Source organism: Caloenas nicobarica, chromosome Z (assembly GCF_036013445.1).
Source record: "Caloenas nicobarica isolate bCalNic1 chromosome Z, bCalNic1.hap1, whole genome shotgun sequence".
Classification (NCBI taxonomy): Eukaryota; Metazoa; Chordata; class Aves; order Columbiformes; family Columbidae; genus Caloenas; species Caloenas nicobarica.
This window is the reverse complement of record NC_088284.1, coordinates 19,685,432-19,709,789: the sequence shown is the minus strand read 5'-3', so window position 1 is coordinate 19,709,789 and position 24,358 is coordinate 19,685,432. Positions and strand designations below refer to the sequence as shown.

General features: G+C 39.6%; 1 protein-coding gene across 1 annotated transcript; it reads right to left on the bottom strand.

Annotated features, from left to right (window-relative positions):
* Positions 1-211: 211 nt before the first annotated feature.
* TARS1 (threonyl-tRNA synthetase 1) lies at positions 212-17,062 on the bottom strand. The gene is made up of 19 exons (XM_065656780.1): positions 16,997-17,062; positions 16,566-16,646; positions 15,260-15,450; positions 14,121-14,244; positions 12,897-13,018; positions 12,575-12,692; positions 11,694-11,758; positions 11,534-11,612; positions 10,814-10,960; positions 9,798-9,896; positions 8,920-9,086; positions 8,200-8,362; positions 7,973-8,110; positions 7,130-7,207; positions 4,510-4,610; positions 4,270-4,374; positions 3,518-3,590; positions 2,673-2,787; positions 212-1,358 (listed from the first exon to the last, which is right to left on the bottom strand). The coding sequence occupies exons 1-19, from the start codon at positions 17,015-17,017 to the stop codon at positions 1,210-1,212; spliced, it is 2,136 nt and encodes a 711-aa protein (XP_065512852.1). The 5' UTR covers positions 17,018-17,062; the 3' UTR covers positions 212-1,209.
* Between the last annotated feature and the right edge of the window lie 7,296 nt (positions 17,063-24,358).

Genomic DNA, 24,358 nt, shown 5'->3' with positions numbered 1-24,358 from the left:
AAATGCTTCTGCCAAAATAATAAAAGAAATGGTGAGACCTGGATGTTTCCAAAAGACAGGACCATTGAAACCTGTCCTCAGATTTGTCTGATCTTTGCCAAGACTGTAGCAAGAACTTTCCTTTTTTAAAAAGACCACCTTTGGAAGCTGCTCAGGTCAGTTAAGATTAACTAAGACCTAAAAACCTCTGACCATGATTTTATTTTGTCGGTGACAGATATTTGCCTCATCAGCCAGATGTGCAAAAAACCCCTCAAAACAAACAAAAAAACCCCACAAACACAAAACCAATTGGTGAGATCCCTCAACTGTGAGACAGGATGCCCTGGACTAGATGCTGGGGAAGGAAGTGTTCAATGGAAGGAGACTTTACTGTTAAACTGAAAAATAGCATTTGTCTTAATAATCATTATCCTTTTTACTTTGGTACATTCTTGTTTCTGCTGTGACATATACAGCCTTACTGAAAGGATAGCTCAGGGATAAGAATAGAAACACACTTCACAAGAACCCTGGTTCTCTTAGCTGTTTTTTTGCCTCTGCTTTGCCCTATCTCTTCCAGACAGTCTTATCCTCCTTCTACAGCTACAATGACCTTACCACCTCACTGCTCTGGAAAAGGGTCTAACTAGCTATGGTTAGCAGCTCAGTGCTCCATGTCGTGCAACCCCACATTAGGAGTGTCACGCAGCAAGAGCTGAGACACTCCCCAAGGCACTAACTGGCATGGGAGACCTCTGCTCATTTCCCCAGTCACCTCATCAGTTGATATTATGCAGCCAAGACTGCAAAGTATCACTTTCCCTGCTAGAGGACACACTCCAAAATCTGCTGCAGCGCATGGTTACTATGTGTTTTCTTTCGTTTAACATTAATGAAAAACATTTGTTACCAAACCATATTTTATTCTTAACAGTGTAGTTAGAATGCTATGTGTATCCCCAATTAACATTTCATTTTCCTTTGCAGTCACAGGAAGTCATTTCATCTTGCTTCATCTGTCATTGGTCAGAGGCCATGAAATTTCACTTTGAGGTTTGTGAAAAACTGATTTTTACAAAAAGAGACATTTCTGACTAAAGAAAAGTCTCTGCTAAAATGAGCAAGAGGTCCAACATGAAATACATTTCAAATCTGGTTCAGCACAAAAACTGTGTGGTTAACTAAATTAGGAAAACTTTTTTTTTATGCCAGGTAGAGCAGATGATTTTAAAATTCCTCTTCGGCTTGTCTGGAGCGAGAGCATTTCAGTTCCAGCAGTCTCTTCACAGTGTCTCCAATTGTACGCTCACCACGCACCTTGTTATCTCGGGTGCGGATATTAACCGTTCCACTTGCCTTCTCCTTTTCACCGACAACTAGAAACAGCCAAGATGCAAAAGAATAAACTTAACATTTAGCAAGCTCTTTTTTTTTTTACCCCATTCTCTTAAACCTTAGGCATACTAAAGAAAAAATTCTAAAAAGCTTACCAACCAACACATCAAATCCTTCTTTGCTCTCCTCCCAGCTCCCCCCACTTAGATCTGTAACAGCCAATAGTCTTATTTAATCTCACATAATTTAATAGGATTTAGTATGTTATGAGCAGCAACTTAGGAAAATATGAGTAAAGAGAAAAATAAACTTAGGAAGTCCAGCTTGACTTCTTATTAGAGAGAACCACAAAGTCAAAATGAGAAATAAACATGAAATACTCCATGGGCAAAGATTAGAAAGACAACTGATTGTAAATAACCAATAGCTATTTGTTTTCTTTACAGAGGCAGCAAGACCAGAAAATCTCAAAGCTATTTTACTTAAACTTTAAGATACAGATACCAAGATAATATATGTACGCCTCATTACTAACACAAATTTTATATCATATACTTAGAGGTTACTACAGGACATTGTACTTCTGGTACCCAGTCTACATTTAGCAGTACAAGTCTTTGAAACAACCTCTGAAAAATTAGGTGAGATTTTTCCCCTGATAGCCTGTTCATTTGTTTGTGGTCTTGAAGGTAAAGTGCAGTTGTGTCTTATCTGCATTGAAGTTTCAAAGAACAAAAGAACTTTATTCATGATTCTACCAATTACTCCAAGGGTAAAGTTTCTCTGTCAAAGGCTCCTACTGTAACACATTCTAGATTTTTTAGGGTCAATGCTAGAGCCTCAATTTACATGACACAACTAACATGGTGCTTCAAATCACATTCTTCAGTGTCAGTTTCTAATAGTCCCTGCATCACCCTCTCCTGGAATAGTCTTCTATGCATGCATGTATAGCTCAGATGTACACTACAGCTGAATACAGTGAAAATACGATACTTCTTTTGCTATGCTTGAAATGAGAGCATTAATTATGGGATGGGGGGGGATGAAAAACTGTTCAACAATCTGACTGACAAAGGGAAAGAGATTTCACATATGTCTCCACGCTGCTGACCAGAAGAAAGCCAAGACCTTCTTCTAAAGCAGCAGTAATGCCTTGGACCACAGTGACCTCCTTTCAGTGACAGCTGTACAAGCCAGGAATGCCCATCATGTAGGCAGGATGGAGACCCTTAGGAGCAAAGTGACCTAAAACACTGACCACCACTCTGCCTTGCTCACAAAAGAAAGATCAAATCACGTAACCTATCCAAGAAAGTTAGCCAGGATAAGGTAAAAAATGCACTACACATTACCCAGAATAAAGTTATACTGTGCAAGCTGAGCATTTCTGATCTTCTTGTTCAGTGTGCACCCAGGATCTACATCAACATCTGCCATTAATCCAGCATTGTGAAAGTGCTGCCTGACCTAGAAGAAAAAGTATTTAAAGTGTCACTACAGGATAGTCATTACAATGAACTATTTATGACTTGTAGACTTAAGCCAGTCAAGCTTATCTGACTCCTAAAACAAAGGCATCATCACTGGCTCAGGTGTTGCAGAAGAGCCCAGCTGAAGAAATGGAAACAGGTCAGCTATCAGGCAAGTACATACACACTAAATAACTAAGCAGTGATGTGAATATCTGATGTTTTGGGCTGAATAGTGATTTCAGTTTGATACTGTGAAAGGCAGCGGGATGGTGGAGCTTTCTGATCACAAGATTTTTTTTTTAATTTTGAGACTATTTGATGTATAATGTGCTTGAAAGAAATATAGGAGAAGGTCTGCTAGATGCTAAATACTAAAAAGACGCATCTTCATCTTTCTTACTGCTTTTGCAAGATGCACATGGCCATGAATCTGAAGGGTAAGACAGCTTTTGAGCTACAGAGAAAAACTATGTTTTCCAAAAACAAAACTCTCACAAAGATCAACATTTGTTGTTTAGATACTCAAAATCTATTTCAAGCCCTCTTTAAGATACATCTACAACTTCAGCAACTAATTGTCATTGTAATATAAAAATGATACAATGTAATATGCAAAGACTTACAACATTAATCCCAGATAAATGTTATACCATTAATCATTAAAAACCAAGCATCTCAACTAAATAGAATATATTGAAAAAAATCCCCCAAACCATATACATCACCTTTTGAGCATACTCATCACATGTTGGTCCTACTGGTACCACCATTACCTGCTGTGGGGACAGCCAGAGCGGCCTTCAATAAACAAACAAAACAAATTAATGTAGCTTTCAGTATTCCTTTAGTATGAAAAATCCTCTTAACAGATAGGACTAAAATCTACACAACAGATTCATAAAGCCAGCTGCTTAGATTGGGTTCAGTGGCAGTGACAGCCCTATACCCATTAAAATTTCTGTCCCAGAAAGAACTGTCTATAAGAATTGCAGTGTGGAGAAAAGTCCTTTTTGACCTGAAGATTCAAGTTGTCTTTTACAACAGCCAACAAATCATAATTGAGTTGTTGAGCTTATGGCTAACTAATCATGGCAAAACATTTACTTTTAGTCTTGTTATAAACAGAGGGGTGATCCCCACCAGGTATTACACTGCAGCAGGTGAAGGAGGTGACCTATAAAAATGACTCATTGCAGAGCAGCCCAGCTGCAGAAGCAAAGTTGACAGATGTACACCTTGGGCAGACAAGCTGTATGCTGCACCTGCATGAGTGGTATCATGTAGGGGCTACCATATCTAGAATTATTTAATATCTAAGGAAGGTGATTCAGAAGGAATTGCCCTGTGGTACACCTACAGCACGCCTCTGCAGCCAGCAAGAACAAACCCTCTTGATTCTTGCATGCTTGGGGCTAATTTCTCTTCTACATAAAGTGTTTGCTCAAACTAGAATAATACATTTACTTTTCAATTTTACCATTTGCCTCCATAGTTTTCAGTTAGAATGGCGATCATCCTCTCCACAGATCCCAATATAGCTCGGTGAATGATGACTGGTCTGGTCTTGTCATTACCATCATGGCTGTGAAGAAAGGTTTGGTTTTTTTTTTAAACATAAGGTTTGGTTTTGGTTTTTTTTTTTTCTGGATGTAAACTTATGCCTGTGACAGGAGAGTTAGATTATACAGCAATTAAAACCACCAGCCTCTGTGCTTACCTGACAAAGGTGAGGTTAAATCTGACTGGCAGCTGGAAGTCAAGCTGGATTGTAGCACATTGGTGGTAGCGGCCAATGGCATCTTTAATCTGAATGTCAATCTTAGAAACAAAAAGACAGAAACTTTTACTACAGTTTAAGATATAAGCATGCCCCTCTGAAAGCAAACTTTGTTTTAAGATGGAAGGTTTCACTAAATGCAGAGGAACTATATGTGGTTTTAGACAACATATTTTTACTTCAGCCTACATTAGGACATAAATGATTTGCAGGTTCTGATGCAAAAAATGTTAGAGCTAAAAACTGGGTGAGCAAGGAAAGAGCATTACTTCAATTCAAGACATTTAATACCTCAGACTATTCTTTGTGAGTTTCAATCTGCATCTTTGATGGGCCTGTTCAGTAACACCTAAGTACAACATCAGAACTGAACATGTCTCATCAAAAGTAAGATTCCTTCAACCTCAAAGTGGCAAACTTCATTCCATCATTATGCAGTATTTGAATACTTTGTAATATGTTACAAATTCAGGGCATGAACATGGGATAGGGATCCTGCTATTAAATAGTCCATTTACCAGTAGGTATCAAGTTAATCAATGACATTTATTCTGACTATGAGTATCTACAGCCAAGCCTATTCTTTCTATTGCTTCTTACACTTTAATCCTGAGTACCTATGATACAAGTTACACAGAGAGACAGATAAAACCCAGTAGATTTATGGTGTCCTGACCTTATTTATCACGTTGCTCTCTTATTCATTATTTTTCCAGTACGGCTATATGTTAGGGCTGTGTGCTTTATTTTATGTGTCAAACAAACAGATCTGTGTTTTATTAACTGAAGTTCTAAACGTCTTACAATTTTGCACTCAGAAGCCAGAGCTTATCCATAGTTCAGCTACTCAAAGAGCTTCTATCAAAATAAAACTATTTACACTCTTCTTTAATTTCAAATCACCCAGTAAGCAGAGTAGGGAAAAAATCCAAGAAGTTTAAAGGTACCCTAGATGTAGACCTTAACTTAAAAATTTAACTTTAACTAGCTTCCATTAAAACCAGTGCAAAATGCTACATTTGCTCACCTTACTTTGGCTAGAGTGTATTAGGAGCAAGTATAAAGTTAATTAAGGTTAACAAAGGTTGCTATAGTTATTTGCCTTCTTTCAAATCAACTGAGGAAATTACTATATCTTGTTTGCATTTCAGATTATGAATGATTAGCTGCTGTAACACATTTCACATACAACCCATAAAATTAAATCGATTCAATAGCCATACAGAGAGAAATCAGAACCAGTTTACTAGATGACTGAATGTAGACATAAGTATAGTGTAGATGAATGTAGACATAAGTATAGTGTAGATTTATTAGGAAAAGATTTATAAGTAATTCTGTAAGGCTCTCTGTCCTTACACTCAGAGATACCAGGAAATTTTCAGAAAGCTCTACTTAATCTGTGCAAACTGAAGAGAGAGCTTTAAAAAAAAAAAACAACACACCAACAACAGCCCCCCCCCGCAACCAACAAAACCAATGCAAGAGGCTTTCCAATATACCAAAACTCACCAGCAACTCAATGCAGCAAGAAAACTGTGCCAGCAAAATCAACATTTTTCAAAAATCTGTTTTACCAGTAAGTCTATTTTTGTTTTTCTCATGACTTAAGATTCACTTGCCCAAATGATTATTTCTAATGCAGCAATTGCTGTGGTAATACAGATCTTACAGTGCCACCTTCTGTTCATGTCTCCCACGAAACCAATCAGCTCTGTTTAAACAGCAGACAAATAGTTTATACTTGTAAACTGAGTTTAATTAACAAAATGAGTGTTAAAGCTACGTGTAAACCAGGAACACAAAGTATTGTTTCTCCCTCAAGTATGTCAGACTTTGTGTATCTGGAAAACCACAAAATTTCAGCCGTACAGCATCTTAAAATGGTAGTGAACAACTATTAAAAAAATCTGCTCTTCCTCATCCCAGCTCTTAACAATCTCAGCTTGTACCAGGTTGTCTGTTTAAGAATCACTTTGGTTCTACATCCTCCAGCCAGACCTAAACAGTACCAATTTAGAAATGCATGCTGACGTTGAAAAATGTAGTTATAACATTACGTTGCAAGGGAATGTACAGGACAATAAATGAAAAATAAAAGTTGTCTTTACCAAGAAGATCACAAATTAAAATCAAGTGCACCACCATACTATTTTCTCCCCTTTGCTCACAATAAAATATGAAAAAAAATCTTTATGTATTCACAGTGTACCTCTGTATTTGTTTAACTAACTTAGAGCAAAATGTTAACTAGATGGAGATGTTGTCTTGGTCAGGTATCTATCTGAAGTAATCTGACACACATTCTGCACAAATAAATGTCCAACACTTATCTTTCTGGGGAATGTGACTTTTAGTATCACTTTGTAAACACATGAAGACTTTGATATTTTTTTTTTCCTGCTCATCCACTGTACTGCAAAGAACAGTATTTGCATGCTACCCCTACTGCCACAATTACAGTAGTATCAACGGAAAGCAAGGAATTGTGTAACTTTCATCTGCCTCTTCCAAACACAATTAAAAGCTTAACCCAGCTAGGGGTTAGCAGCACACCAACCTTAGGTCCATAAAAAGCTCCATCACCAGGGTTTAACTCCCACTTCTCACCGAAGTCATTGAGGCTGTTTTCCAGTTGCTAGAGATAAAGGACACAAACTCAGTGTTTCTCAATCATTTCCCACTTTCCCTTATTACAGCATCGGGTCAGCCAGCTGCTACAGATACACGACACTACCAACTCTCAGTACTTCTCAGTTACTGCTACAACTCATTTATTTTCTGAAAAAGGAAAGTTTTGGAAACGCCCCAGCTAAAAAAAAAATAAATAAAATTTTTAAAAATTGTCCCAATTTAAACAAACAAAATTAATGCATTCATTTTGGAAGAGGCCAATCAAGCAGCATTAGCTAAGATACAATAAATTTTTATTCTAGATTTAAAGTTTGTAGGTAATATTGAGCAGGGATCCACCCTGATATACCCCATGTCTATTCCTGTCCTATCTTCTCCCCAGCAAGGCACCTGGCAGGGGCTAAGCCCAGCCCTTTAATTGTGAAAGCAACCTGGCTTTTGGAAGATGGGTCTAAGTCTTATTAAGTCATCTTACAGAGGCTAGCAGAATTGGTTCTCTTTTTTTCTTGGTTTTTGTTGTTGGTGGTGGTGGTTTTTTTAATTATGAAAAAATACAATGAAAGTGAGAAGGAGAGGTAATTTGATTCTGACAAGGAGATTGCTTCTGTATGGAGAGTAAGCTATTTACAGCAGCCAGACTGTATTGAAGGCAGTTATTAAATTACACTGCTCATGTCCAGCTGTCACTGTACCTCCTAGAAGGCAATATGTTCTTACAGGACTTCCAGCTGCAGCCTTGCTTTCATATAAAAATAAAACTACTGTTTACCTTTTCAGCTTGATTCCACACTTCAATATCTCCCAGGTACTTTTCAGGACGAGTGGAGAGATTCAGTTTAAAGGAAAATCCAAAGACATCATACACAGTACGCAAGAACTGCAGACAACTCTTTATCTCCTCTTCAATCTTTATGAGAATAAAAAATAAGGTCTCAAATACTGAAAAATCAGTTAATCTTATTTTAATACCTGATTTCATTTAACAGCAGCCCATACCTGTTCCATAGCACAGAATATGTGAGCATCATCCTGCTGGAAGCGACGTACTCGAGTAAGTCCTGTCAGAGCTCCTGACAGTTCATTGCGATGAAGAACACCAAAATCAGCCAACCGTAATGGCAGCTCACGCCATGATCTTGGACGATGATCAAACATAAGGCTGAAGGAAAAGATTACTACTTGAAGCTCAGCCAGAATCAAAATTACGCAAAAAACAGTCAGTGAGAAGCAATCAGTACCTATGCAGATGACCATAATGCCCACAATTAATCAGAAAACAACCATCATTAATATCTAGCTTCATCATTAAAACAAATGCAGGTTATCCTCTCATAGCTAGTAGGCTTTCCCCACCTCACCGAGAGAAGATAAAACAGCTCCTAAAACTGAGCATTAAAACCTGAATGCCTAAATTGCCACAAAATTGTCAATGCCTCAGTATTTATTTTGGATATCCAGGTTTTGTAGTATGAAGGTAAGCTTCATGTTTAAACTATAGTCACTGTAATGATGGAAAAATGACATTGCTCTGTGTTTCAAGTAAAGAGAGCACATAGACAACAAGACTCACATCACTCGTGGCAGCATGTCACATTTGGATAACTGAAGATAGCCATCTTTACCATTAAGCAGGCAAAAGAAATGAGTAAAAGAAACAGGATTTTTTTTTTTTCCAACAGCATCATCTTTGGTAAACTGGATTTGCTATGTATTTACCAGTGTCCTGGACAGTTCATAGGCTTCAGAGCAAAGATTTCTTTCTCCACTTCAAAGGAAAACATGTTGTCACTGTAATGCTGCCAGTGCCCAGAAGTCATCCACAGTTTGCTGTTGAAAACATTTGGAGTGACAACCTCCTGGAATCCACGTTTTCGATACTCAGCCTAAAACAACAGATCCAGTATAGAAAATGACTAATAAAGCAAACAAAATTAATGGTACTTAGCCTCAATCTGCAGCCATAAAAATATACAAATACGGCTCCACAAAAGTCCATGACTTGAGAGGAGGAGGACAGAGAGAAGAGAGAAGAGAGAAAAATTCAAGTTGGACATGATAGTATACACCCCTTCCACCAGCACCACCCTTCCACCAAACAATGCCTCTGTAGTACGCAATAAGAACAAGTTTCCTCCCTGCAAGCATAGCAGCACTCTCTAATTATTCAATGACACTTGATTGCAGCCCAAACATAAAATAAGACAACAGACTTGTAATATTATAACAGGAAGATCAGGGATATTTTTTTCCTGTGCATAATTTCATAACGAATAGTTCTACAAGGCCAAATTTAATATGTTTATTGAAATAAATCAATTGCATCAGTGCAACAGCTGTAGTGTGAGCTTAGATGTTAAGGAATTCATACTATAAACCATCATTATCACTGCTTTTACTGCAGGTGTAAAGTATTGATAAAAACAGAACTTAGCAGAGATTGTGACAAGACCACTTCAAAGAAACCAGGTTTCTTCAGTTCCGTGGCTTACTGAACTATGAGATTAAAAAAAGTTGAAATGAAGGACTGTTAATACTGTTATATGTAGCATCAAGCAATTTCCTCTATAAGATGATTTCCAAAAGACATTACTTACCCGGATGAATTCAATTAATGTGTTATAAATGTAAGCTCCTTTTGGCAAGAAAAAACAGCTACCAGGGCTGAGCTCATGAAAGAAAAACAGTTCTTGGTCCTGTAGAAAAAGATATTAAAAACTTGGTATTTGTACACCACCTTTTTCACTTAACATTCACAAATGAATTACTACTGACTAGGCACCACTGATCGAAGTTTAGGAAAAAAAAAAGCAAACACACCTAAAAAAAATGCAATACCAATAGAACAATGCATTTTCGCTAGTATTTATATATCTATCAGTACTTGTAGGGGAAAGAGATTGTTCAGTTTCTGATTTCATTACTGATGCTCCAAAACTTAACATTTATGTGTAACTCCTAACTGTGCCCCCACAGCTCCCTTTGTATACTGACAAGTGATGTTGAGTTCTGATTCTGCAGCTCTCTAATTATTCGCACATGAACTGAATGTGTGAACTGTTGTTGGCGGCTACTGTTGTGATCAACTGTGCACATGCTTGTGGTCTGCATACAGTTAACTCTTCTGTGTATTTTCCTGATGTCCCAGCAGTAGACTTTGTAAGAGTATTCAGATCTATCACCTGACAGGGATTTCCATCTAAAAAAGAAAACTAAAAAACAACAACAAAAAAAATAGAAATGTATTACAGATTCTGAAACCATACAGAAGACCTGTGAGTGAATAGGCTGCAGCAAACTGTGTAGGAATAAGCATTGCCTGCAGACTGAAATGTTCATGTTTTGTGGACCAAAGTGTTCATGTGCTGTTCTGATGGATCTGTGGAATAAGGATGTCATCGTGTTTAAAGCAGCAAAAAGTCTAAAGAACGGTTATTTGCTTTAGGACTTTTGATGGTTTTCAAGAGAAAAGTACCTGATTTTACAACTCGCCTGAAGGTAAAATTGTGCCACATCTTGGTTGTGGCAGCAAGTATATGCTATCTGCAAGATGATTCTAGTTAAGGGGTTACATCCACACAATGTTTGTACATAACAAGAAAAACTGTCTCACCCGCCCAATTTTTCTGTGATCTCTGTTTTTAGCCTCCTCCTGAAATTTCTCCCATTCCTTCAACATTTTTGCATCTGGGAAAGATATTCCGTAGATCCGCTGGAGGGATTCCATATCAGCCTTACCTTCCCAATAGGTAGAAGAACTCTGCATGCAAAAAATAAATGAAACACTGAAGAAAGGGAGGAATCTCCACATTTTACTACTACTACCTGCTATGAAAAGGCATGCAATTATTAATAAACCACTATACCTAATGTATGACAACTAAAGCATAGGGAGAGTTTTAATCTTGAGAGCACTGATACGAAAAATCCAGAAACAACAGGTGAACACAATATGCAAAAATAGTTTCACACTCTCTTGTCCTTTTTTAAGCCTATTTTTTTTATTTGTAGCTATCCTATTCCAACTGTTTATTCACACTCAGCTATACTAATCAGCTGAGCAAAAAGTATAAACTCTGATACTGTTCAGCCGAGCCTTAAGCCACATTCATGTTTCTATCCGTGTTGGAAGTGCAGGTCCTGCACACATAGCTGGGCCTTGCACTATTTGAATATCATTCTAGCACACAGCCTTTTCCCAATTTGTTACGCTGAGTTTTTGGCCAGGTTACCCATTTCATGGTACATTCCTGGATAAGCCATCACCATGTCGCTCAAAGAAAGCAACACGTTTTCAGTGAAAACATTCGTCTAAGGCAGCTTCAGCACTTACCTTATGAACTTTTATGGTTTTTATCTTGCCAGTATGTCTGACGTGAGGCCCTCTGCATAAATCTATCAAGGGACCACACCTAAGAATAGGAAAACAATCATTTAGTATACTTCATCCTAGAAAGGCATATCCAGTAATATTATGATACATGCATAATTACCTGTATACTGTTGTAGTTGGAGTATTGACCTTCTCATTCAGGATACGACACTTGAATTTATTATACTGAGAAGAAAAGCAGCATACAGATTTGTTAACTCCTTGTTAAGCAAGAGAACTGGCCAGCAGTTTAAATTATTTGCAAACCTAATGTTATGCTGCATCAAAAGAGGATTATAAGACAGACAGATAGTTAAGCAGTGGAGCAAGCTGCCTAAAGAGCAGGATGTACAGTCTCCAACCTTCAATGTTTTGAAGGCCCAAGTGGAAAAGCCCTCAAAAACCTGGTCTGACTTCAGTGTTGACCTCATGCCCTCTGCACGAGATTGGACTGGAGACCTACGGAGGTACCTTCCAACCTAAATGACACTGTGATTCTCCTGATGTCCTGACAGTGTAAACTGAGTAATGCCTATCTCAGGAATGCCAGAAAATCATTTGCAGCTAGGTACTAAAGAGAAAGGATCAGCTTACAGTGTTGCTTGGACTTTCTCAGAAGTCCTCATTCTTAAAAATGTTTTATGAAGCTTTCTGAATGCACTGGCACATGCAGTTGTAGTATCACCACAGTATTTTACCAAAAGACAATACAATACAGGTATATAACATAACTGCATGTAATATATTGCAAATTTATATCTGTGGGAAATAAATGAAGAACGTGTTTTCAAAGGTTTTGCCAAGGTCACCCAGGAGAAGGCGGCACACTCCCAAGAAACTAAGAATTACACCTTCCCTCATTTTTTCTGTTAAATATCACAAACGAACTTATAAGAACATGTCCTCTTGAAAAGTTAGTTTGATAGATCTTCCTGTGGCTAAGTTACAAATACTTAAAGAATAACTGCAAGATGCTAGAAACAACCTTCTAAAACAGCCTACCTTAAACATTTCAAGCAGTGTTTCCTTCTTAACTTCCAGTCTTTCAAAGACTTGTTTTTCCTTCATTATCTTTTTGCATAAGGTTTCCAAAGCAGAGAAGTCATTACTTGATACACCCCTAAAATAAACACACAAAAAGGTGAATCATTCTTGCTTTCACTTGCAATTTCTGATTCAGTTCCAATGCAGTAGCTTTTGGATGGGACACACTGCAAAGAACAAAGCAGTCTGCAGATGGCTTTGCTCCAGAAACAAGCAGATGACAGAAATTTTGCTATGACTGCCATCCCCTACTCCTAAGAAATTAGAATACAAAACCTACCCTTCCTCAAGGAACATGTCAAAATAAAATCCATTTTCTATTGGTGGGCCATAGCACAAACAGCCACCATAGATTCGCTCCATTGCTTCACCCATTATGTGAGCACTTGAGTGCCAGTACACCTAGTGGAAGTAAAAAAAAGAGAGGATCAATCTGAATAGGCACAATGCATTTCTGAGTATTTTATTGAAAATATTTTCTGAAACACCTGCTTTTGAGGATACTTGGTGCAGATCCCACATTAGCACAGTCTACAAAACAGAAGGAACCTGCCCAGCACCACTCTTATCCTAAGCACCAATAATTCCAAGAGGTAACACTGGAAAATTGTTTACAGTGTGGCAACAAATAATTCTTATCTTCAACTATTATTGAAATGATTCAGTTATTGTCAAGATGTCAGGAAAATGATTCAGAAATTTTTCTATGAACTTCCATCAGCTTTGCAAAAAGACCAAAAGGTGCACTTTCAATATAAGGCTGTGGTCCTAATCCAAACATTTTATGCATGGGAAATCCTTCACTGAAGTAGAACAGTTCATGCAGTTAAAAATTACACTCCATCTTGTTATATATCTGAAGTTTTCACAAATTAAAACCAAATCTATAGGACTTAATCTGCTTTTATTTGTACAGAGCAGAAAACAAATCTCACAGGAACCATCATTTAGCCAACATGAAAACCCTAATTTGAACGCAAACCCTCTGTGATGAATTTGACTGACAGCTTCTTGTACCAGATGACTTCTTCTAAAGACAGTATTCATAAATGTACTGGATATCCACATTTATCTGAATGAGTAGCCATAATACAGTATGTACTTCTGCATGTACAAAGTAAGAGCAGCCTACTCAGTACTTTTGTGATTGTATATAGACAGTACTTTTGTAGTCAGTATTGTTTTCAAAGTCAGTGCTGAAAAGATCATTTCAAAAGACGAACTTTACATTAACACGAAAGTTGCAAATATAAAATTTTAACGAGAACAGACTTGACATAAACTACAGCAACTGCTAGCAGACTTGGTACAAATACACAGCAGAAAGTACATTACCTGCAGCACCACAACTCCCCTATAAGGAACTATTAGAAAATACAGATGTACCTGCACAGCAAACCTGTTCCCTCTTCATCTTCTAACCACAGTCAAGAAACAAACAACTCCTTGAGGCTGAGTTTAATGCAAATGTCAAGGCAAACAAATTTTGGTAGAAGATACTCACTGCTTGAGCCTCTTCATCTTCAAACTTAAGCAATTCCAGGGTGCAATCCTCCTCCAAAGGACGGTCTAGATCCCAAACCATCTTGTTCACTTTAGCAATAACAGTGTTGTCAGCTAAGCCTTGACTACAAAATAAATACACGGTATGTAATCTTTTGAAATCAGCAAGTAGAAGTTCCCCAGATTTGCCCTCCACGTTGAATAAGATTTTCAGGAGTGCTCAGAGTGGATACAGTGTCATACATAAATTCCAAATAAAAGAGTGGTTTAGCCTGTTTTGAACATTTACGAAAATCCTACTCACATCTCAGAGTTGAGGGAAAGACGTCTGTGCTGTATACTCATTCATACATTCATTAACATATACAACTTAGAGGCAGCCACCTCAAAGTACTAACCTGACTTGAAAATCCTATTACAATAAAAGACAGAGCTTCTCTTTTAAAAATTAACAGCATTTCTGATGTAGTAACTTTACGTTTTTTTTTCCACTAGGCAAAAACACTTTACTTGATCCCAAATCACAAAAGCAAAAACAGTTCCAATGACAAGGCGCCTAAGCATGGAAAAAAATGGCATTTCACTTCTAAGAATCACCCAGTTTTCGCAATTTTAACTGTTAGGGTGTCCAGTGCGCACTGGTCATATCTATTCCACAGCTAGTTTGAGTTACCTGGAGATGTACAACGCTCTTTTTGATGAGTATCTCCCATGGAAGTAAAAACACAGTTAAGTGAAAGATACTCATACTGTTAACTCTCTCTGAAATCAAATGAAAAATCACCCAGCAGTCATCTTCCCCAGGTCGATACAAATAAGTTTGCAGGTGCTAACATTCAATCTGATTAAGAGCAAATTTGTTACCAAATTAGTCCTTAATGCAATGACAGTACTTGTGGTGAAAAATCTCCAAGTAATGTGTGTCTAAAAGATCTCAATTATATTCTTATATAATTCTAGAAGCTATATCTTCATAAGGCAAAAAAAATTACAGTCCAAAACTAGAACTCTGTTGGTTACCTCCAGCTTGAGATAAATGACTAAGAGAGAGGTTGTACATTAGCCGTACCCTCACGGTCACAACCTGCAGACATAGAGCTGTACAAAAACAATTGAGTGTATCACAGAACAGAATCGTACCTAATTCCACAAGCGATTTGATAAGGAGTAGTCTTCCAGGATTCAGCATCAACCTGCTTGCCATCAGGTAATGTAACTTTGATGGGTTTACTATCATTTGCAGCTCTTTCTGCAAGGAGTGCATCATGTTCAGCTTTAAGTTTATTGTATATCTCCAAACGCTCATTGATAAATGCAGGCCAGGGATTCAGCTATTTATAATGAATAAAGAGAAAGGGAAAAAAATGGACTAATATTAGAGTAATCTAAAATCACATTACATCAAGAATGCAAACAGAATGGCTATACTTCTCAGAAGCAGCTGTGTGACCATATATGTGCCGTATCTAGCAAATAATACTTATTATTAAAGATTAATTATATAGTAATAAGACTTCAGCTTCATGAAAATTATTATTAAAAAATGGATGTACAGTGCTATGTTTCAAAGTAAACTACACCTATGTTAATAAGCTACTACATAGTTTATTAAACACCTGTTTAATAAGCTCCACAAGGACAAAGATCAATTTGAAAAGGCTGTCTAAGTTCAACACAAAACCAGATTTTTCTTATTAGGTGAAAAGACTGAAGGAGCACCTCTACTCCGTGCCACCTGGACAGGAACTGACTCCAGTCTACACGTCATATAATGACATCAGGACCATCATCTTGGGCATAACCAAGGTTACACAGCCATGCAGTTGGCTCAGGATTAGTGCTGGCCCTCTGTGCAGCCAGAAGGATCCGTGTTTACCCACCATGATGACAGAACAGGCAGCGCACCCCGGGCAGGCTCTCCTCAGCCCAGAGCCCCACTGCCAACCTCCTGCTGCACACAGAGGCACAGTGAAAACAGCAGCCGTGGCCATCACAGAATCATTTTGTTTGGAAGAAACCCTTAAGGTCATTGAGTCCAACCACAACTTAACTCTGGCACTAAACCATGTCCCTAAGATCCGCATCTACGTGTCTTTTAAACACCTCCAGGGATGGTGACTCCACCGATTCCCTGGGTAGCCTGTTCCAACGCCTGACAACACTCGCCATGAAGAAATTTTTATTAACATCAAACCCAAACTTCCCCTGGTGCAACTTGAGGCCATTTCCTCTCATCCTGTCACTTGCTACTTGCAAGAAGAGATCATATAACTTGGTGTAAAAAGCAAGAAAGTCACTTCGTGGCAAACTTCAGTGAAACAAGAACAGTGGGAAAAGGAGTAACTGTAACATCAGGAAAGTCCTTCAGAGGGAGGCACTGCAGCAGCACACAGCACAGCACCCGTCAGGCCGCTTCTTCCCACCCCCATGGCCCACGGCTGCTCACCTCGGTCCGCCCTCCGTCGCCGGCCCCTTCCTTCATCTTCTTCTTTCCGCAGTCTGCCTTTTTTTCTTCCCCAGCATTTACCTGAGGAGGGCGAGCACCATTTCCTCACTCTCCAGCAGCCGCTTTAACCCGCCCGCCCCCACAGCCCCACACACCAGGAAAAACACCTGACCCCTTCGCCCCAGGGATCGCCAGCCCAGCTCCCCGCTCTTCTCCCTTCAGGTAAATCCCGCCACCTTCCGGCCCTGCTCCCCCGGGGCTGGGGAGAGGCCCAGCGCCCTCCTGCTGCCCGCGCCGTCCTCCCGGCCGCGCTGCCCCCTCTCCGAGTCTGACAGGGACGAAGGGGCCGCCGCGCCGCAGGACACCCCCCCGGCCCGCGGGGACAGGGAGAGCCGGTGCTCCGGCACGGCCGGCCGCGCTGCCGGGCCCACCTGGCTGTCGGCGCCCGCCATTGCCTCGCACAGCGCAGCGCGGAAGGGGCGGGAGCGGCCCCGCGCAGGCGCCTCCCGGCCGCCGCAGCTGATGCAACTTTGGGCGGCCGCACCGAGCCGGCCTGACCCGTCACGGCCGGGACGGTGGGGCAGGCTGGTGGCGCCCCGGGGTGTGTGTCCGGCGCGGCGGGAGTCGGGCTGCCGGTGAGGGGCCCTGCAGCTCAGCATGGCGGAGGCGCTGCCGGCACCCGCGAGGGCGGGAGCAGCGCCGGGGGCCCGTGCCCCACCAGCCCTGCTCCCCGCGCCCCTGCGGGGACAAACGTAACCAGCCTTTCCCCGCCAGCAGGGATGTCGGGCCCCGCGGAGGTGGCAAGGGGCTGAGTGGCGGGGTGGCACTCCGGGAGGCTTGGCTGCCTTTGTCGTGACACAAGAGATTCAGTCAAGGGTAGAATCATAGAACAGTTTGGGGTGGAAGGGGCCTTCAAAGGTCACCTAGCCCAACACCCTGCAATGAGTAAGAACATTTTCAACCAGATCAGGTTGCTCAGAGCCCCGTCCAGCCCGGCCTTGAATGTCTCCAGGGATGGGGCATCTACCACCTCTCTGGGCAACCTGGGCCAGTGTTTCACCACCCTCACTGTAAAAAATTTCTTCCTCATGTCTTGCCTGAATCTCCTCTCCCTTAGTTTAAAACCATTACCCCTTGTCCTGTCACAACAGATGGATCAACTAATGCAAGTAGCCTTTGCGAAGGAGACATAAATAAATAACTAAATACGAACATACATACATTCATAAATAAATAAATAAGCTTGGTTCTCATGATGGGGGAAAGCGGAAGAGAGTCTGAGGACGTCCTGTCAGATACGGACGGCGGGAGCGCTTCGCTCAGCCCTGCACCCAGGGGAGGCCCCACATCGGAGGTACCGACATCTCTAAGAACAAGATGCGATAGGCACTGCTGTTTGGTTTTTAACCTTCCCACCCTTCACGCTGTGGTTTTTATATGACAACAAGTAATATTTTCAGTTAGGAAAGCTGCTTTCTCTCGACACGTTCTCATGGTGGCCATGGACTCCCAGAGCGGTCAGTCCCAGGGCTTCAGGTGTGTGGTGAACTTGCTCAGTAGCCCAGTTTAAGAAAGGTGTTTATTACAAGACTTCTTGTTTTCAAGAAATCCTGGCATAGCACCCTTGCTTTGAAGAGTCTAAATCAGGGGTCAGGGCTATGGCTTGGCTTGGATCTCTGCTGCTTGCAGGGCACCCAACAACAGATTCTGCCTCCTGTAACTGTGGCTTCCTCTTCAGCTGCAGCAATATTCTGGGATTTTAAAGTGCTAAATTCAGCTAAAATGTGCTGAGAAGAACACCAGAGCACCTCAGACTTCACAGACTTAAGCGCTGTAAGAAAAATGTTCAGGAAAACCAGGTTTTTATAGCTTTCCAACACTGGTTATGTAGCACTGAAGGATGGTTTAGAGAACATCGCCACATTACTTGGCCACAAATATAGGACCTTAAAAAAGAATTCAAATGTTTTTATATTTTTGAAATATTAAAATGGGAAGGTGTAGTAAATCTGAACTTAAAGACAGGATCAGCTCCAAACCTGAATAGTTTATTTGCTGTCTAAAAGTAAAGATCTGAGCAGCACAAATATTAGCAAAGAAACATTTCTTAAACAGCTTTATTTAATAATATATGTACAGTGTTGTGTAGCAATACGATGTTTAGTAAGACAAAGGTTATTTGTGTTTAAACACTCATTTTCAGATTTGCAGTATCTCCTAAAATCTTCTTGTGTGCATGAATGGCAACTGGCTAAGAGATGGCACATTGCAAAACTTATAGATAAATTATCTAATTCCAAAATGAACAAAAAACTGTATTGCTACTGTTGAAGCGAAAAGATTATTAGATATGTCAACAGCAATATGACGAATGACAGGAGAATTGTACCTTTTGCCAGAAGATGGCAGCAGCGAAACATGCTGTGCTGAGGAGAAACTAATTCTGCAGGATGCCCTGCTCGCAGCTCTTGGCTTTAGGTAACAGGATTTATGATATAAAATACAAAACTAAATGACTGTTCTACCGACTTTGCTCTTAGGCAGCCTGTTTAAATATGTGTGATGGAATTCAACCAGACTGTAAGCCAGCATAAATTGATTTCAATGTGCTTTAATGATTATCACCAAGTGAATGAATGGATGTTCCTGCTTCATTTGAAGTTTGTTGGAAGAAAATGTGGTCAGAAAGTTGGATTGGAATTGCAATGTCATTTGGCTTATATTTCATTTGAGAAAACTAAAAATCAAAATTAAATAAAAATTAAATAAAAATTAAAAGAATTCATTTTTTAAATGATTCAAAATTTAGAAAATAAAATCTGAAAAAAAAAAAGCTAATCAGTATTTTTAAAAGGAGAAGAGAGTAAAAATGAGTGAGAAACAAAAAGAAAATGAACATACAAGGAACCTGGGAAGGGGAAAGAGATGATATTTTAAGAAAAATATTCTGCAACTTGTAACACATCTACGCCATTTACTTGCACCGGCTGCTCTAAGGAAACCCATCTAATGATATAGTACTGGCCTTTCTGGTAAGTGTCTGGGTTTGTTTATATTTGGGATACATCAACTCTATTCACTGTAGAGTATTTCCTAACTTTGCAAACTCCCAGCTAATTTGAAAATCAAACTGTATGAAAGCCACCTGTTCACATCAGGGTTCAAAATATACCATCTGAATTCAAGTCCCAAGGGATTTCCATATACCTACATCAAGCGAAGAGCTATCGGGTCCCCTCACAAAATCATGCAAATGCGGGAATCTCAGCTTTCGGAATTGAAATATTTCTGTGCAGTTTTCTGCTGTATTAATTTCACTTGGGCTGGTACAACAAAGCACTAGTCTTCTTACAAGTCCAGTCTAGCAAGATTAGAAACGTAGATTCAGAAATTTAACAACACGTGAAGTTAAATACAAAAATAAAGAAAGTTGACATTAAGTTCAAATACCTGTGAAATTAACTGAAGTCCTGATTCAAACTGGAACATGCTAGGAAAACTGAATCTAGGCCCTGGGTTTTGATACTTTTTCACATTGTGTGGCCTTATTATTAAAATAAACCAGCTATCGTTTTAGGAAAAAAAATCCTGATATTTCTTGCAAAGGAGGAAACTGGTTTTATTTTGTTTCTGTATCCATGATGGCTTCATGTACAGCCACTACGGTGTGTAGTCCAGTAGCCTTCATAGCGCCAAGGGGTTTGCCGGACCTACCAGGCATTTTTCTGCTTCTTCCAGCAGAGGTGGATTCTTCTGCTTGCTATGGAGAAAATCCTTACTAACGGCAGAAATCCCACTGATGTTTTGTAGATTGGAAGCACACCCTGCACAGTGACAGCTTTGTCTCACCTGTGTCCCAGGGTGCAGGTCCTCTTCAGTTGCCCCTCTTGCCACCACTTCTTCATACCTGCAACTGTGGAGATGATGCATTCAAATTACACAGATTCCATTTGTTCTCTATGACCAGGTTGTTTTTTTGAGTAAAACACAAGTTTGTGTTGGGTCAAATGTAGGAGACATCCAGCTTCAGTGTTCATAGTTACAAATTCTAGGTGAAACTTAAAACCAGGGTTCACTCCTTGACATAAGATGAGCACCAGATGAGCATCAAACTCCTAGTAGGAATCCTTGGGCCTTTTAAAGAACTGAGATATTCAGTGATTGCAGGGTTTTTTTTTCTGTAATAAGGCTAGATTTGACTTTCTGCTTCTTTGTAACAAACATACCAATGTTAACTCATGTCTCATATTTCCCCTGCATCTCCAGATTTACCCTACTTTCACTTGGCTAAAAAGTTTTAGCATACTTGTAGTTGAGTCAACAATATTTTGTTATCTCACATCATGAAAAGTAGTAGGTGTGCATACACTCGATTAAGGTCAGATCTTTCCTGTGTTCTTTTCACAGAGTTCATACCTGTCATTTGGGGGGGCACATCATTTACCTCAATGATGTGCCTAGGATTAAGATAATTTTCCAGACCTTTGCCTCTAGGATGAACTGCTCCCTCTTCACAGTATTACAGCAAGTTACTCCTATTTTTTGGTAAGATTTGCACTTGAAAACATGAAACCATTGTTTGTTTTTCATTTAAAATGCTTTTTTGGATGCTGGTCTCAGAAAAGTATGTGCTGTCTGCAGTGGTGTGGATCTGTGACTCCTTACTCTGGTCTCCACCCTGAATCTTGTGACTGGGCTGTGAGATGCAGATTCAGAGCTCCTGCCTTCTGTTTCCTATTCTTTGGTTAAGATAAAACAGAGAGACAGCAGTCATTTAAGAAGGCAAATAAAACGTTAGCAATTTCATATACTTAGGAGGAGGGGTGATAAACTGAAAAAATTAAAATCACATGTTGTTAACTGTCCTTAATCACAATCTGAACTATTACAATGAAGTAATGTTAAAAATCCAAGTGATACAACAATTTTTGCAGACTTCTGGCTCTTGGACACACCTTTGGGTTTTGTACCTAAATTTAAACTAGCTTTTATTATAACTGAGCATCACCAAGCTCTTCTACTACATAAAACTTTTTGCCCGTTTATGGAATTTTCCAGTATCCAGAACAACTTTGTGGTAACCTTTTTTCCTTAACAAATAACTATTATGGCTCATTTTAGTGTGTATTTCAGAAGTTAAAGTCTGAGACTGTGGTTTATTTCAGATAATTTTGTAATAATGGAATTCCAGTTTCTGAAGAGCTTTTTTTCCCTATCGATATCACCGATAGTTTTAACCTGAGAATAGTCTTTTCTGTGCCTGTAACAGCAGACCACAGATATATTTAGCTAATGTCTATACACTGAAAGTTAAATTTCATAATTTATGAAATTCAAAAAATAATTAGCATGATCAGTTATTCTTCCTGATACTCTTACCAGAAAAAGTAATGGTTTGCACATTACGGAGTTGTTCCCTCATCTTCTCTTTGAGCAGAGTCCTCCGCACCATGGCATGATGTGGCACATGGAGGATTTTCCTACATAACACAATTAGAATCAAGAAATTCATTTACGAGTCATTCATTTGCTGTAGTCCATAACCATGAATTTTCCAAATTCAGTTTCTTACTCCAAGCAATCTCCATGATACTCCATAGCACTGGAAATTATCTCCAGGTACCAAAGGGCAAAACATTTCTTGCACTAGCTTTTACTGCAAGTGCTCCGTCAGGCAGTTTTTTGGGAAAAAGCAGAAAATACAGGGAAAGCAGACGTTGCATTCTAGGGTTTTGTTTCCTTTGACCATATTTTTCATTGCAGTTATGACAATTTCACACATTTCCAGTGAAATTTATTTTATTTGAAAAGTATGTTCTTGATTTCTCTTTTTAGCCATGACTCAAATGTTCTGGTGATCTTCTCATTAACATCCCTTTTTAGTGATGTTTCATGGACACAATCCAATAGCATTGCTTCAAATAAAGAGACACATAAAAGCTGATGAAAACAGGGACATCAAAGCGCTTGTGACAAGTTATATAAAGGCTTTTTTCATTGTGTCCTTTTCACTTGGAAGTATTTGGAATCTTACTAAACATAATGCTAAACTGTTAAATCATTTCAAGGTTTTATAACTAGGGGGATAGAGGACAGAAAACTCTCCTTAGTTAACAGTATCTGCCAGAAGATGGATTCCTGAGGGACTCCATTGTTAGATGCTGATTAGAGGAAAAAGATATTCTGAGGAGAGATACAAAGTTTTATTTATTCAGTTTACCTGGAAGAATGGGATGGGACATCTTGACAATAGCATGGAACAGAAAAAACAGCTGATCACTATCTTTAAAACATCTGCTTTATATGGAGAGACCACAACATGTCTTTTCAGTCTTCTATTTCTAGACTAAGCAAAATTGACTTTTGAACCTGTCTCAAGGGGCCAGGCTCTTGTTCTTCCCCTCTGAACTCTCCGGTTTGTCTGTTTTTGTCTCAAAACAACAATGCTCGAAGCAAACATAATACTCCAGCAGAGCAGAGAGGACTATTGCTCAGACCTGGCATACAGCACTTCAGCAAACATAACAGCATCATTTTCCTCACTCGCATTCAGTTTGTGGCTCTTTACGATGAGCAGAATCTTTTCTGCAGTGCTATTCTGTGCTGTATTCTGCTTTTCTGTACACTTTCCTGAAGGGCAAAGCACTAGACATTATTGGATTTATTGTTTGACTTCCAACTACCTCTCTGGCTTGTTATGATTATCAAAATCTTAAAGTGTTTGTCGGCTTTCTTTCATCTTGACATGTTCACAGATTTTTAACCTGTACTCTTTTCTCCTTCATACACCTAATGACATTTTGGACAAGAACCCAACACGGGATAGAATCAGCTTGAAATATCCTTCTGGTTTAGCACAAGCTGACTGATAGCTGCTGTCTATTTTTTTCAAACATTTATGCCAGTTTAATCTAATCAAGCAAGTGTTCAGTAAACTAGTGCAGCCTGTACTAATACAGACCTTTTACTTTCAATAAAGTCATTACTGTCATGGCTAGCTGCACTTCTCATTGCTCTCATGTCTCTCTGACACCACCCCATTTGTTGGTCATAGTTCTGGGTCTATCTTCACGTGATTCTCTTGTAGCTGGAGAGCACTGCATAATTCATTGTGTGCAGCAAATACTTACACTGCCTGTGTACATAGATTCTGTATATAAATCTTTCCTTTCACAAACATCATAGGGTCAACCACCCCTTTAAACAACGGTACCATTTAATGTTGGCACCATGGGTAAACTACAAGAAAAGGAAAAATGGTACAAAAAGGTATTGTCTTCGTACATGTTTATTTTATCCTCTAGATCACCTGAGCCACATGTGCCATCTTGGGTGCAGCTGTTGGTGACTGCAGCTCACCTGGAGCCATTTTCTCTGCTACTCCAGAAAATATCACCCCCTCCAGTCTCTTGGCATTTGTTGAAGTGGAGCAGCTTCCTAGCCCAGTCCTGTCAAATGACCTAGTTTAGCAGAAACACCATTTACACTCAAATCATACTGACAGAATCGGGGTAAGTAGCAGTTACGCATGCAGTTGTGCTGGCATACCGGGAAGAGCAGTAAAGTCCGGCAGCAGGACCCAGACAGCTAGCTAAGGGCTGGAGTCCAGTCTCCAGACCCCCTTCTTTCAGATCAGCTACAGCCAGAATGGTTGTGACCTCAAGCCATTTTTTCCCCCCTTTTTTTCTGATTCATGGCAGTCCAATTGATTTTGGCAAGAACAGTTGTACACAAAAATCAGAACAGTCACACATCAGCTACGAATTACATTGGAATCTTGCTCTGCTAGGTCC

Bases quoted from the DNA above. Each gene is read 5' to 3' on its own strand.
- TARS1 (XM_065656780.1), bottom strand. From the start codon at position 17,017: ATGGCGGGCGCCGACAGCCAG. The intron at 13,019-14,120 runs GTGAGTATCTTC...TACTTCCACTAG, and splicing joins AAGATGAAGAGGCTCAAGCA to GTGTACTGGCACTCAAGTGC. The intron at 7,208-7,972 runs GTAAACAGTAGT...CTTTATCTCTAG, and splicing joins TGTGGAATCAAGCTGAAAAG to CAACTGGAAAACAGCCTCAA.